General features: G+C 54.5%; 1 protein-coding gene across 7 annotated transcripts in view; it reads left to right on the top strand.

The window, feature by feature from the left end:
• PITPNM2 (phosphatidylinositol transfer protein membrane associated 2) overlaps positions 1–13236 on the top strand; it is a 144652-nt gene that overhangs the window by 109687 nt on the left and 21729 nt on the right. For 3 of the 7 annotated variants that reach the window (XM_067701032.1, XM_067701033.1, XM_067701035.1), the window contains 5 exons: positions 1051–1223; positions 5605–5742; positions 8244–8458; positions 9532–9653; positions 12230–12457. In XM_067701032.1, coding sequence (XP_067557133.1) covers positions 1146–1223; positions 5605–5742; positions 8244–8458; positions 9532–9653; positions 12230–12457 — 781 coding nt within the window. In that variant the 5' untranslated portion in view covers positions 1051–1145. Of the gene's footprint in view, positions 1–1050; positions 1224–5604; positions 5762–8243; positions 8459–9531; positions 9654–12229; positions 12458–13236 lie in introns of those variants that run through there. The other 4 variants (XM_067701038.1, XM_067701039.1, XM_067701036.1 and 1 more) reach the window with 3 other exon arrangements.

The following is a 13236-nucleotide window of genomic DNA, read 5'->3' as shown; positions in this document are numbered from 1 at the left end:
ATATTGTCATCTTAAATACAAGTTACTGTGAATACATTGTTTGCTTATATATATATGTATATATATATATATTTTTTTTTTTTTTTTTTTTTTTACTGTACACGGGCCTCTCACCGTTGTGGCCTCTCCCGTTGCGGAGCACAGGCCCCGGATGCGCAGGCTCAGCGGCCATGGCCTCACGGGCCCAGCCGCTCCACGGCATGTGGGATCTTCCCGGACCGGGGCACGAACCCGCATCCCCTGCATCGGCAGGCGGACTCTCAACCCCTGCGCCACCTAGCAGCAAGCCCTGCTTGCTTTTATTTTTTAAATAGCTTTATTGAGATGTAATTCCCATGCCCCACAATCCACCCATTTATCTGATTTTCCTCTTCTACCTCCAAGACCTAGCCCAATGTCGGCAATAGAGTAGGTATCAATAGGCAGTTGGTGGTGGATTGAACTGAAACTACACCTAAGGTCACCTTTTTTGATAACTCGGGATCTCCTGCCAGGAAGCAGTGTTGCCACCTGCACCCGGTGACAGGAGCAGAACCGATTGCCCTGACGCCGAATGGTCCCAGACTGCTGATTTTTAAAATTCTCACGTCTGTTTTTCGTAGTTTTGTCTGTCCTGCCTTCTTGCCGGCCGTCATCACTTGCTGCCGTCACCGTGCCGGCCTCCAGCTACTCCAGAACACGGGGAGGCGGAGGCTGCAGGCTGTTAGAACTTTGCGTAAAACAAGAACGCGATGCTCTTGACTGTTAGGGGATGCGATGCCCTCCCATCGCCTGGCCCTCGCTAGCAGGATAACACTCCTTTATTTCCTCGTGGCTGATCAGAGTTTATACATGTCCTCTACACAGTGGCTTAGCAAACAGGGAAAATGGAGGCTGGGGAGGTGAGGGAACTTGCTCAAGGTCACGCGGTGGGCTCAGGGTCACACAGTGGGCTCATGGCTGACTTGAGACCAGAACTCTAGCCTGGGGTCTAGACCAGGCCCTTCCTGTGGTACTTTACCCATCAGCTTTTGCAGAAAGTGACTCTCCTGTCCTCTCTTTCTCTCTCAGGGGTCCTTGGTGAATTTTGTCATGGTTATTTAAGGAACCTCGCCTAGAAGTCCCAACGCACAGTTCCCCATTGACGGGAAGGCTTGGACTCCAAGATGATTATAAAGGAATATCGGATTCCTCTGCCAATGACCGTGGAGGAGTACCGCATTGCCCAGCTGTACATGATACAGGTGGGTGGTGAGGCCGTGCACACAGCCGCTCTCAGCACCGGCGTGGAGGGTGGGGTGGCACCGTGGCCTTCACAGCAGTATCTGCCCAGTAGGCTTCTGGCCAGTGTCTGAATTGCACTGGAGCTCTGGCTCCTTTTCTGCACATGAAGCCAGGCACACGCAACGCGCCGTGGATGTTTGTGGCATTGGATTGTCTCGCCAGCACTGTATTCACAGCACTGACAAGACTGACGCTCTTTGTATGTAACACCCGTCCTCTTACTGATCCAGATATTATCCTTGTGTTTAGTCATCTTGGGCTGTATAACGAAATGCTACAGACTGGGTGGCTTAAACAACAGACGTTTATTGCTCACAGTTCTAGAGGCTGGGGAGTCCAAGATCAAGGTGCTGACAGATTTGGTGTCCGGTAAGGGCCCTCTTCCTGGCTTACAGACGGCCACCTGCTTGCTGTGTCTTCATGTGGCATAAGGAGCCAGGGAGCTCTCTGGAGCCTCCTTTATAAGGGCACTAACTCTATTATTAGGGCTCCACCTTCATGACCTAATCACCTCCCAAAGGCCTGACCTCCTAGCATCATCCCATTGGAGGTTGGGGCGTCGACATATGAATTTGGGGGAATGAGGGACACAAACGTTCAGTCCATGACAATCCATTTGACAGACAGGAAGGTGCAAGGCCCAGAGAAGTTAAGTGACTTGTCCAAGAGCACACAGCCTGCCTCCCGGCTCCAGGTACGCACTTTCCTCATGCCTTGGGCTAAGTGGCTGATTTACAGAGTCACAAATGACTTTGAGGATGACCGGGGCCTGTGACCAACCAGAGATGATCACCCCACCCCAGATGTTGCTGGCCTCCCTACTCAGTGCCTGACTAACCTGGAACCCAGGATCGGGTCCTCATGGCCCAGACGTGGCCACAGCTCCTGCTCGTTGGGGTGCTGGCTGCGGTCCTGCCCCACGGGGGTCTCCGTCCCAGCTTCTCTGCTAGCCTCTTGCTCATCCTCGCTGCCCCAGCCCTTTGCCTGGCCTGGCAGCTTTCCTCCCAGTTGGGGGTCTGATTATGAACCTGCTCCCGGCCTGGCTCTGGCTTTCCTGGGTACACGGATGCCTCGGTGCAGCCCCTGGCCGCGCAAGCGTTACACTGGGCCATCAGGGCAGGGAGAGCTCGGCAGGGCCTGCACCCTCATCCTGAGTCTGACCTGGCCCTCAGCGTGGGAAGCTTGGCTGGGAAGAGAACAGAAGGCCAGCTCAGCCTCTCCGGGGGGCTGTTTGCTCCACGCTGCTTCAGAAGCGCCACTCAATTCCCTCTTGAACCACTTACCCAGTAATTATTCCTCGAGAGTGGGGAGAGGTGAGACTGGCATCAGCCCCCCAGCGCCGGGCACTCTGGGAATCTCTCAGCCTGTTCAAGGACCAGCTGATCTGCCAAAGGCACTGTTTGTCCTGTGGCTTCCTCATTCCTCCCCGAGCCAGGGGAGCCCTGGACCCTAACCCTGGACCACAGCAGATGGCCCTCAGCTCTGCTTGGGGGCTGGGAGCGTCAAGATCCCAGGAGGCTGACTTTCAGCTTCCAGTTTATCCCAGGCTTTTTCAAGTATGTAAACACCTCTGACTCAGGGCTCCTCAGACACCTGCCATCTGCACCCCCTGTATTAAGGTGCTTTTTTCAACATCTATGCCTCCAATTAATGTGAAACCTTCCCAGCCTCCTAGGTGATGCCTCCTACAGCCCCGCTGACACGGTGTGCCTCTCGAGGCCAGCCTCCTCTGCTCCCGCTCTGGCATTTGTCTCACCCGCCTCTGGCTCCACGGTTCCGGGGGGGCTCCATCCACCGTGGGGGTGATGGACAAGCCCATTATCTCCACTGTGTAACAGTTTCGTGGGGGTGAAAGTACATCACAGCTCACCGGCTGTACCTTTACAAATAGATGGTTTATTGTATGTCAATCCTACCTCAGTAATGCTCTTTGAAAACTAAGTTAAATTCCCCAGACTTTTCTGTGCCCGCCTGGGAAAGGGCTGGGCTACAGAGACGAATACAAAGTGCTTCTGCGCTCCAGGATTGCCTGCGGGGAGACGGATGTGGGTGCAGCCCACTGAGTAGAGGCCAGAGCAGTGGGGCTAGGAGGCTGGGAGCCCAGTGTTCACTTGGGCTTGGGGCCAGTGCTCCAGGAGGGCCCTCATTCCGAGCTGGGCCTTACGAGATGGATGGTCCGTCAAGGAAGGCAGCTCCGTTTTTCTGGAAAGAAGAGCAAGACCTTAGTTCATTACCCACTGATCCCGCCTACCAACTGGGGTGGCAGCTAGGAAGAGGCCGGCCTTCCGAACAAGCCACCTCCTCCCTGAGGTTGTGAACAAGATGGGCTCACGTATCAAACTGCCTCATACCTGCCTGACCAGCACTCAATATACATGTTGTTCAAGGTTAAAAAAAAGAAAGGAAGGAAAGAAAGAAAAATTGGTCTGGCTGGGAGAGAGCCTTCCATCCTAGGAGGTGCCCAGCAAACGGGGGGAGCGATCAGAAGCGCCTTAGCCAGGACCCTGGACAGCTCTGAGAGCTGCCTGATTGGCCGGGGTTTCTTGGACTTTGAATCCTTCACCCCCCACCCCCTTCATCCGGTGCTTTTTCTGCACCAGGCCCCTGGCGGCTCAGGCTCCTCCCTTGCAGACCCCAGGCCCCAGGGATGGGGGAGGGGAGGAGAGGAGGGGGGAGGGGCCTTCACCCAGCCTGTGCGGGCAGGGTAGGGTAGGTCAAGCCCACAGTCTCCGGGGAGTGGTTGGCAGGGATGGGCTGTGGCTTCTGATGTGAGCAGGACACTCCCCTTCTCCTCTTCTCCCCTCCCCCATCCCTGGGGCCTGGGGTCTGTGCAGCCCCAACGAGGCCAGGTGGGAGGCACCCTCCCCCGCCCCTGCTCCCTCTCTGGCCTTCCCCGTGCCTTCTCTGCCCTCTGATCCCTGGCAGGCCGTACCTCAGCCCTCAGAGACTCCGTGTGCCCTGACCCCTCTGACCTGCACGTCCTCTTCTCACTGAGCCACCCAGCACCCCAGGTGTTTCATTCCCTGGGGCTGCCGTAACAGAGCACCACCAACTGGATGGCTTAAAACAACAGAAATTTATTCTCTCAAAGTTCTGGAGGACAGAAGTCCAAAATCAAGGTGTTAGCGGGCCGCACTCCCTCTGAAGGCTCTGGGGCGCTGGGGGGAATCCTCCCTTGACTCTCCCAGCTTCCGGTGGCGGCCGGCAATCCTTGGCGTTCCTTGGTTTAAAACGGTTTCACTCCAGTCTCTGCCTGTGTTGTCACATGGCTGCCTGCCCTCTGTGTGTGTCTGTGTCTCTGTTTTCTCTTCTTATAATGATCTCTTCTCATTGGATTTAGGGCCCAGCCTAAGTTGTCTAATCCATCTAAGTTAAGATGACCTCATCTTAACTAATTATCAATACATCTGCAAAGACCCTATTTCCAGATAAGGTCACAGTTTGAGATTCTCAGTAGATATGGATTAGCGGGGGGCGGGGGGGGGGGAGGCCTTTAACCCACTACACTGGGGCTTGGGCAGACAGGTAGCCCCATCCCCACTTATAGTTTTAGAAACTGAGACCAGACACAAGAAGCAACTTGTCCAGGATGAGAGAAAGTTGGCCACAGGGTTAGGACCACAGTCTCTGTACTTGCTCAATAACTGCTTATCAGCACCTACCTTGTCCCGAGGTGTTTTCCTTGAGGCGCTCACTGCTTCGGGCGAGCGGGCCCTGGAATCCAACAGGTCTGAGTTCGTCCTGGCTCTGCTGTTTGGTAACTGTGTAACCTTGGACGGGTCACTCGGCCTCTCTGAGCCTCCACCTTCCCATCTGTACCTTGGGGGTGATAGTAGTCCTGCAGTCTTCTCAAGGGCTCATTGCAGTAACTATATGAGAAAGCGCAGGCCAAGCGCTTAGCACAACTGCTAATAAACGAAGCTACTGTAAGAGGCGGGATCTTGGAAAGCATCTGAGAAATGGTCGCTGTTTTCATTACAGAATCTGGGCCACATTCCAGGAGCTCCTTTAAAGAGTAAGGAATGGCATGTCCCTGCTCTGACTCCATCTGTGGCTTCAACCAGGGTCTGCTGTTTTTCTGAAGGGGACTCAGTGTCTCTGGCCATGGAGATAGATCACGTCTTTGTGCCTTAGAGAGGGTTCGTGCCCCGAGGGCGAGGCAGTGCTGTGGGGAGTGCCTGTGTACGTGTGCGAGGACTCAGGTGTGTGCATGTGTGAGTATATGTGCACCTGCTGTTCAGGAAGCTGACCGAAGATGGCCTTGGTGATGCTGTCATGTCACCATGGAAACAGATGCTGGGCTTAAAGTCACCAGCACCTTGACCACGAGGTTTTGTGCAGAAGCAGAAACCTGAGCTTCTGGACCCTGGGAAGGACATTCGTGGCAGAAAGACACTTGGAGGTGACCCAGGCATCACGTCTCCCTGGCAGTGTCTCCGAGGCCCCTTCTCACTCGTGTTTGATCTCTCTGAAATCTTAGTTGAGTACAAGAGGCAAGGTTGGTTTTTATTTGTTTGTTTGTTTTGTTTTATACCAGATTTATGGAGCTGTAAGTCCCACACCACACAGTTCACACATTTAAAGTGTATAGTTTAGTGGCTTTTAGCACATTCACAGAGTTGTGAAACCATCACAATTCTAGAGCATTTTCATCATCCCATAAAGAAGTCGCTCTCCATTTTCCCCCAACCCCCAGGCCACCAATAATCTACTTTCTGACTCTCTGGATTTGCCTATTCTGTACATTTTATATAAATGGGATCGTATAGTATATGGCCTTTTGTGTCTGGTTTCTTTCACTCGGCATGTTTTCAAGGTTCATCTATGTAGTAGCATGTGTCAGTACTTCATTCCTTTTTACAGCCAAATCATGTTTTATTGTATGGATATAATTCGTTTATCAGGTATATTATTTACAAAAAATTTTCTCCCTTTCTGTGGATTGTCCTTTCACTCTCTTGATAGTGTCCCTTGATGCACAACAGTTTTTTTTTTTCATTTTGATGAAGTCCAACTTAGCTATTTTTTCTTTGGTTGCTTGTGCTTTGGGTATCATATTTGAGAAACCATTGTCAAATCCAAGGTCATGAAGATTTGCCCCTATGTTTTCTTCTAAGAGTTCTATACTTTTAGTTCTTACAATTAGGGCTTTGATCCATTTTGAGTTAATCTTGATATGTGGCATGAGATAGTAGTGCAGATTCATTCTTTTGCACTTGGGTATCCAATTGTCCCAGCAGCATTTGTTGAAAAGACTCTTCCCTCCTGCATTGAATGGTTTTGGCCCCCTTGTTGAAAATCAATATGTATAGCGTATAGATCTGTGGGTTTATTTCTAAACTCTCATCTCCATTCCATAGATCTGTCCTATGCCCATACTATACTGTTTTGATTACTATAGTTTTTTGGGTTTTTTTTTAAAGAGCTACCACCCGCAACAGGTGGATGAATCTTTTTCGGCTGCGTTTGTCCTTGCTGCTGCGCGCGGACTTTCTCTAGCTGTGGCGAGTGGGGGCTACTGTTCATTGCGGTGCAAGGGCTTCTCATTGCGGTGGCTTCTCTTGTTGTGGAGCATAGGCTCTAGGCGTGCAGGCTTCATTAGTTGTGGCACACAGGCTCAGTGGTTGTGGCGCATGGGCTTAGTTGTTCCGCCGCATGTGGGATCTTCCCAGACCAGGGCTTGAACCCGTATCCCCTGCATTGGCAGGCCGATTCTTAACCACTGCGCCACTAGGGAAGTCCCTACTGTAGTTGTGGGGTTTTTTAAAATTTATTTTTGGCTGCGTTGGGTCTTTGTTGCTGCATGCGGGCTTTTCTCTAGTTGCGGTGAGCGGGGGCTACTCTTTGCTGTGGTGCACGGGCCCTAGAGCTTGTGGGCTTCAGTAGTTGTGGCAGGTGGGCTCAGTAGTTGCGGCGCACGGGCTTAGTTGCTCCGTGGCATGTGGGATCTTCCCGGACCAGGGATCAAACCCGTGTCCCCTGCATTGGCAGGCGGATTCTTAACCACTGTGCAACCAGGGAAGTCCCCCTACTATAGTTTTTTAGCAAGTTCTGATATCGGAAAATGTGAGCATTCCAGCTTCCTTTTTGTTTTCAAAATTGTTTCGGCTGTTTGAGAGCCCTAGGAGTTCCATATGAATTTTAGGATCAGTTTTTCCCTTTCTACCAAAACTGCCATTGGATTTCGACAGGGATCACATTGGACCTGCAGCTTGCTTTGGGGAGTATTGACATCTTAACAAATATTAAACCTTCCAGTGCGTGAACACAGATGTCTTTCCGTTTATTTAGATCTTCTTTAATTTCTTTCAGCAATGTTTTATAGTTTCCTGTGTACAAGTCTTGTACCTCCTCGGTTAAATTTCTTCCCAGGTATTTTATTCTTTTGGATGCTCTTGTAAATGGAAATGATTTCTTTATTTCCTTTCTGCCGTATTTGCTTTTGTGGGTTGATTTTGTATTCTGAAGCTCTGTTGAATATATGTATTAGGTCTGACAGATGTGGGGGGCATTCTTTAGGTTTTTCTGTATATGGGTGTGTCATCAACAAATTGAGATAGTTTTCCTTCTTCCTTTCCTATTCGAATGTCTCTTACTATTTCTTTTTCTTGCCTAATTTCTCTGGCTAGAACCTCCAGTACAATGTTGGCTAGAGGTGAGAAAGCAGGCATCCTCATCTTGTTCCTGACCTTGGGAACACTTTCAGTCCCGGCACACTCAGGAGTCAGAACGGAGGAGTTTGCACGTGCAGTGCTGGGCTCGGACAGGGAACCGTGGCCCCTTCAGTCTCCTGCATGAGTGCTGGGGCCGGCGCGGGGGGGGGGGGGGGGGGGGGCGGTGTCCTGCAGTGACACAGGAGGAGCCAGCCTGGTTGGCCAAAACCCCACCCCCCATTCAGCACCCTCGGCCAGTCTCCTAAGCCCCTCCCCCTCTGCAGAGTGCTCTGGACCCACACATCGCTAATGCTTTTGTCCCCACAGAAGAAGAGCCGTAACGAGACGTTCGGTGAAGGCAGTGGCGTGGAGATCCTGGAGAACCGGCCATACACGGACGGCCCTGGTGGCTCCGGGCAGTACACACACAAGGTGTACCATGTGGGCATGCACATCCCCAGCTGGTTCCGCTCCATCCTGCCCAAGGCGGCCCTGCGGGTGGTGGAGGAGTCCTGGAACGCCTACCCCTATACCCGAACCAGGTGAGCTTGCCCTCAGCCCCTGTGCTGTCTGCTGGGGAAGCAACCCTGCAGCATAGATGCTGGTGCTGGCCCCCCAGACAGGCTCAATCCCCACACCCCAGGGAGCCCTGGCTTCTGGGGAGCTGAGCCTCCGTTCTGAGCGGTACCCTGAAGGTCCCTCAGGTTCCCCCTCAGAGAACAGGCAGGAGAGGGAAGGGTATACCCCTAGGTGCCTTCTAGCCTGCCAGTGGGGGAGACCAGGAAGGCCTGAGTCCAGCGAGGGCCATCTGAGACTCCTTTGCCATCTGGGAAGGCTCAGGGAATACAGACTCACGTTAACGTTCGCCTGGGAATGCAGGACCGTCCACCAGCTGGGAAGAAACACAAACTGAGGGTAGACCAGATGGCCCAGAGATTCCCTCCAGCCCTGAGACCCTCAGTGACTATGATGATGTTTTATAACAAACCATGCTGAGCAGGGCTTTCTTTGGATCCCTCTGGTAGGGGGGCTCTTCACTCTGCGCCCCCACCCAATAGAGCTGAGCACTGCTTCGTTAGAAGAGATCGGGGGCCGCTCCCAGCTGGCCGCCCACTTGCTGGGCAGGTGGAGTCCCCATGCATCTCCTGGGGCTTCCTTCCCCAGGTTGTCGAGGGCCTGGAGCTTGCTGGAGGATCCATCCAAGTCATGCGTCTTCCCAGCAGCACTTTCCTCCTCTGAGCCCATCTCCAGGCAAGAGAGAGGGGCTGTTTCCCTGTTGCCACACCTGGTTTCTTAGGGGACAGGGGACAGGGTGGCATGTCACACAGATTCAGCCGACTCAGCAGCGTGCCACCTTCTCTGTGCCTGAGTCCACACCACGCTTCACACACGTGGACACAGGGCTGCCGGCAGCTTCCCGGAACAACTCCCTCTTCCCCCTAAACCCATCCCTCCCCCCAACCTGGACTTGGCTCTTCTTGGGACGAGGTGAAGGTCCAGGAGCTGGACAGGACAGACGCGTCTCAGCCACCACTCCAGCCCTCGTCCTCCACCCAGCCACCCACGCCTACACCGCTAAGCTCGAGTCCTGATGGATACTCTCCTTCCCCCGCAGGTTCACTTGCCCTTTTGTGGAGAAATTCTCCATTGACATCGAAACCTTTTATAAAACTGATGCTGGAGAAAACCCCAATGTGTTCAGCCTGTCTCCTGTGGAAAAGAACCAGCTGACGATCGGTAACCGTCTACCCTGACGCTCCCAACTCCGGGAAGGGCAGGAGCCCTGCAGGGCTGAGTTCCCGGTTTCCCCGCCCGTGGGCCCCTTGATTCTGCCCCTGATCTTCAGGCCTGGCAGGCTGCAGACCAGCTCCTGTCCTGGGCGGGGAGGTTAGAGTCCAAGCAAGCCTGGTCAGAGGTGAGGGGGCAGGAAGGATGGGTCTCCTCGGCCCCATTTCCCTGATGTGCCCACTAAGGCTACGTGCGTTTCCCACTCAAGCCCCTTCCCTTCATCCCTTCGAAGTGTCCCCATCCCCGGAAATGCATGCGTGTGCTTGGGGGCCACATCAGGCTGACAGCCATGCGTGAGTGCAGCAGGCCGGATGGGGCCTGTGTCCCCTTGACGGTGGGCGGCCTCTGCTCTACTCCCCTCTAGCCGACTATGCCATGTGGGAAACAGGCCCCATTTGTTAAATCTTCTCTTTCAAGCGAGGCCAGAAATCAGGGTTTTCGTGTGAAATCTTCCAATTCCTAAATGTTGACAACTAATTAAAAATCTTTGTAAATATGCCACCCAGACAAGACACATCTGTGGACCAGCCGCACCTCAACAGGCCCCAAGGCCGTAGGAACAAGCCATTGTGGTTCCCAGATGGGTGCACGGCTGGCGTTGGAGGGGTGTTGATGAACTCCCAGGCGGCCTCAGAGGCCTGGAGGGCAGTCCCCTGAGACTCCTCCCTCCTGCCGGAGTTTTTAGGCCCCAGTGGGTTTGGGGAGATACCTTAGCTTCCTAGGGCTACCAGAACGAAGTACCACAGACTAAGGGACTTAAGACAACAGATACTTTTTGTCTCACAGTTTTGAGGTCAGACGTCAAGGTCAGGGTGTCAGCAGGGTTGGCTCCTTCTGGGGTCCCTGAGGGAGAATCGGTTTGGGCCTCTCCCCTCGCGTCTGGGGGCTGCTGGCAATCTTTGGCGTTTCCTCGGCTTGTAGACTCATCACCTCAATCTCTCCCTTCATCTTTACATGGTGTTCTCTCTGCGTGCATGTCCGTATTCGAATTTCTCCTTTTTTTTTTTAATTGAAGTATAGTTGATTTACAATGCTGTGTTAGTTTCAGGTGTATTTATTTTTTAATTGAGCCAAATTTCTCCTTTTTATAAGCACTCTAGTTATATTGGATTAGGTGCACCCTAATGACCTCACTTTAATTAGATGACTTCTTTAAAGACCCTGTCTCCAAATAAGGTCACATTCTGAGGCCCTGGGGACCAGAACTCCAATGAATGAGTTTAGGAGGGGACACATTCTACCCATAACAGGAAGGAAGGGCCCAGCATGACGCAGGCCCTCTGGCAGCTCTTGTCCGGCCAGCTGCAGGCTCCCCCCGAAGGCCTCCTGCCATGGTTCCTAAGTCCCAGCCCCCGCCTTAGCGGCCTTTGCCTGCCTGAGAGGGCTGGGCACGTGGTCTGCTCCAGGAAGGATGTGCATCCCTCCCCACATCCTGCTGCCCTCGGGCCGCTTCTGACCAGTCACCAGTTTCGGCCGGGCCAACGCCTGCGTCTGTAAACCACAACCCAGACTCAGTGCCAGCAAGCCAGGGAGACGAGACAGCCGGGGCCCGGTCGGGGCAGAGCCCCCCCAAGTGCCGTCGTCCCCACACATCTGAAAGAAGGAGTCTCTGAGCCACAGACCCTGTCCTGAGGTCTGCCACTGGCACGCAAGCCCGTCTACCACATGCACACCTCGGGGAGCCAGCCTAGCAGGATGGCTTTGACTTGGGGGAGGAGCCGTGTGACAAGAGGTGGTCCTTCCCAGAGTCACTGTCCCGCCCCTCACCCAGGTCCCGCCAGCCCCCAGTGCTGTTTCCCAAGCGCCCAGCCCCATGGCATCTGCTGCCCACTCTCAGGCACATCCTGGACCCTCTCAGGCCCGACGCCTCCCACTGGGCCCATCAGACGTGGTTTCCGGACTCTTCCCTGCTGATCTGTCTGGGAGGGGCTTCCCAGCAGGCCAGCCGCCTTAAAGCTCATCTGTAGGGCCACTTCCCCTCAGGGTGCCGGCCGGGCACAAAGCCTGGTGAGAGATGGCGGATGTGTCCAGCTGCATCCCCATCACCTCCACCCACGTGGACACCCTGGTGGTTCCCCAAACTCCCCCACCTCCTGGTTCAGTGTCACATTCTGGGACGTTCTTGGCCTCACAGTTCTGCTCCTGTAGCTGAAACACCAGCTTTTCTGGGAAGCTTTACTCTTTTCCTCGCCCCCGCCACATCCCACATCCTCCATCCTCATCTCACCCACGCTTCTCCAGCTCATCACCTTATTTATCCGCTTTGGCAAGTGTGCCCAAAACAGGGGGGTTGCTGAAATGATTTGAAAAGGCAACAAGGAAAGCCACAGGTCCTGAGGGCGGGGGAGCTCGGGGTCAGGGTGGACCAGAACAATGTCCTCACCCCCACGTCGGGCCCCGTGGCCCATCGAGGCCTGGGGCCCCACGAGGATTTGGGGGTGGCAGGGACATGGCGAGGAGACTGGATGGGGAGGAGTGGGGTGGAGGTTGGGGCAGACGTTGTCACTCACGGGGTCTCCCCGTAGATTTCATCGACATCGTCAAGGACCCCGTGCCCCCCAACGAGTATAAGACGGAAGAGGACCCCAAGCTGTTCTACTCGACCAAGACCCAGCGGGGGCCCCTGTCTGAGAACTGGATCGAGGAGTACAAGCAGCAGGTCTTCCCCATAATGTGCGCCTATAAGCTCTGCAAGGTGGAGTTCCGCTACTGGGGCATGCAGTCCAAGATCGAGCGGTTCATCCACGACACGGGTGAGCACGCCCGGCCTCTCCGTCTGTGTGCCCGTCTGCCCGCCCTCTCTCTCTGCATCTGCCTGTCTTACTCTGGACAGGCGACCCCCAGGGCCCACATGCAGCTACCCACCTGGTTTACCTTGACCATATAAACACTTGCCGAGCGCCTACAGACGACAGGCAGCGTACGCCTGCCCCAGACACTGCGGATGGTATTTGTAACACGTGATGTCCACCCACCATGGGGGAGCAGCCCCAGGGGACTGCCCCCCTGCTGCTCACAGCACCTCTCGGCACCCCAAGGCCAGACCCCAGGCCCTGCCCCGGCACTACCGCCCGCTTTGGGCTGGAAGTCCCAGGGGAGAGCGTCTCGGACATCCTCCTGTCCTACACCCACGCCCGCCCGGCCCAGAGCAGGTGCCCAGGGAACGGGACAGCAGATGCCCAGGGGTTCTAGAAGGAGCTAGTGCCGACCCGGGCTCCTCCCTGCCCCCCAGTCAGGGCAGAGGTCAGTGTCCAAGGCCTGGTTTTAGCCCCAAGACTCATGATCCAGGAGTGGCACCCAGGCAGACACCTGCTCACTCCAAGAGCAGGGGTGACTGTGTAGCCATGAGCAGAGTCACAGTACTGACGGTATGCTTCACAGGGGTCACATCAGCTCTCCATGGCCCTGCAGGGTGGCCACTGTCACCCCCTCCAACCCCCATTTGCAGTGGAGGAAGCCCAGGGCCAGCCCTGGGTCTGAACCCAGATCTCCCGTCCCAGCCGTCCTCGTCTGTGCATCACATCTCATCAGA

The sequence above is a fragment of the Pseudorca crassidens genome, chromosome 12 (genome assembly GCF_039906515.1).
Source record: "Pseudorca crassidens isolate mPseCra1 chromosome 12, mPseCra1.hap1, whole genome shotgun sequence".
NCBI lineage: Eukaryota > Metazoa > Chordata > Mammalia > Artiodactyla > Delphinidae > Pseudorca > Pseudorca crassidens.
The sequence above is the reverse complement of the archived record's forward strand: the minus strand, read 5'-3'. Positions and strand labels throughout refer to the sequence as shown.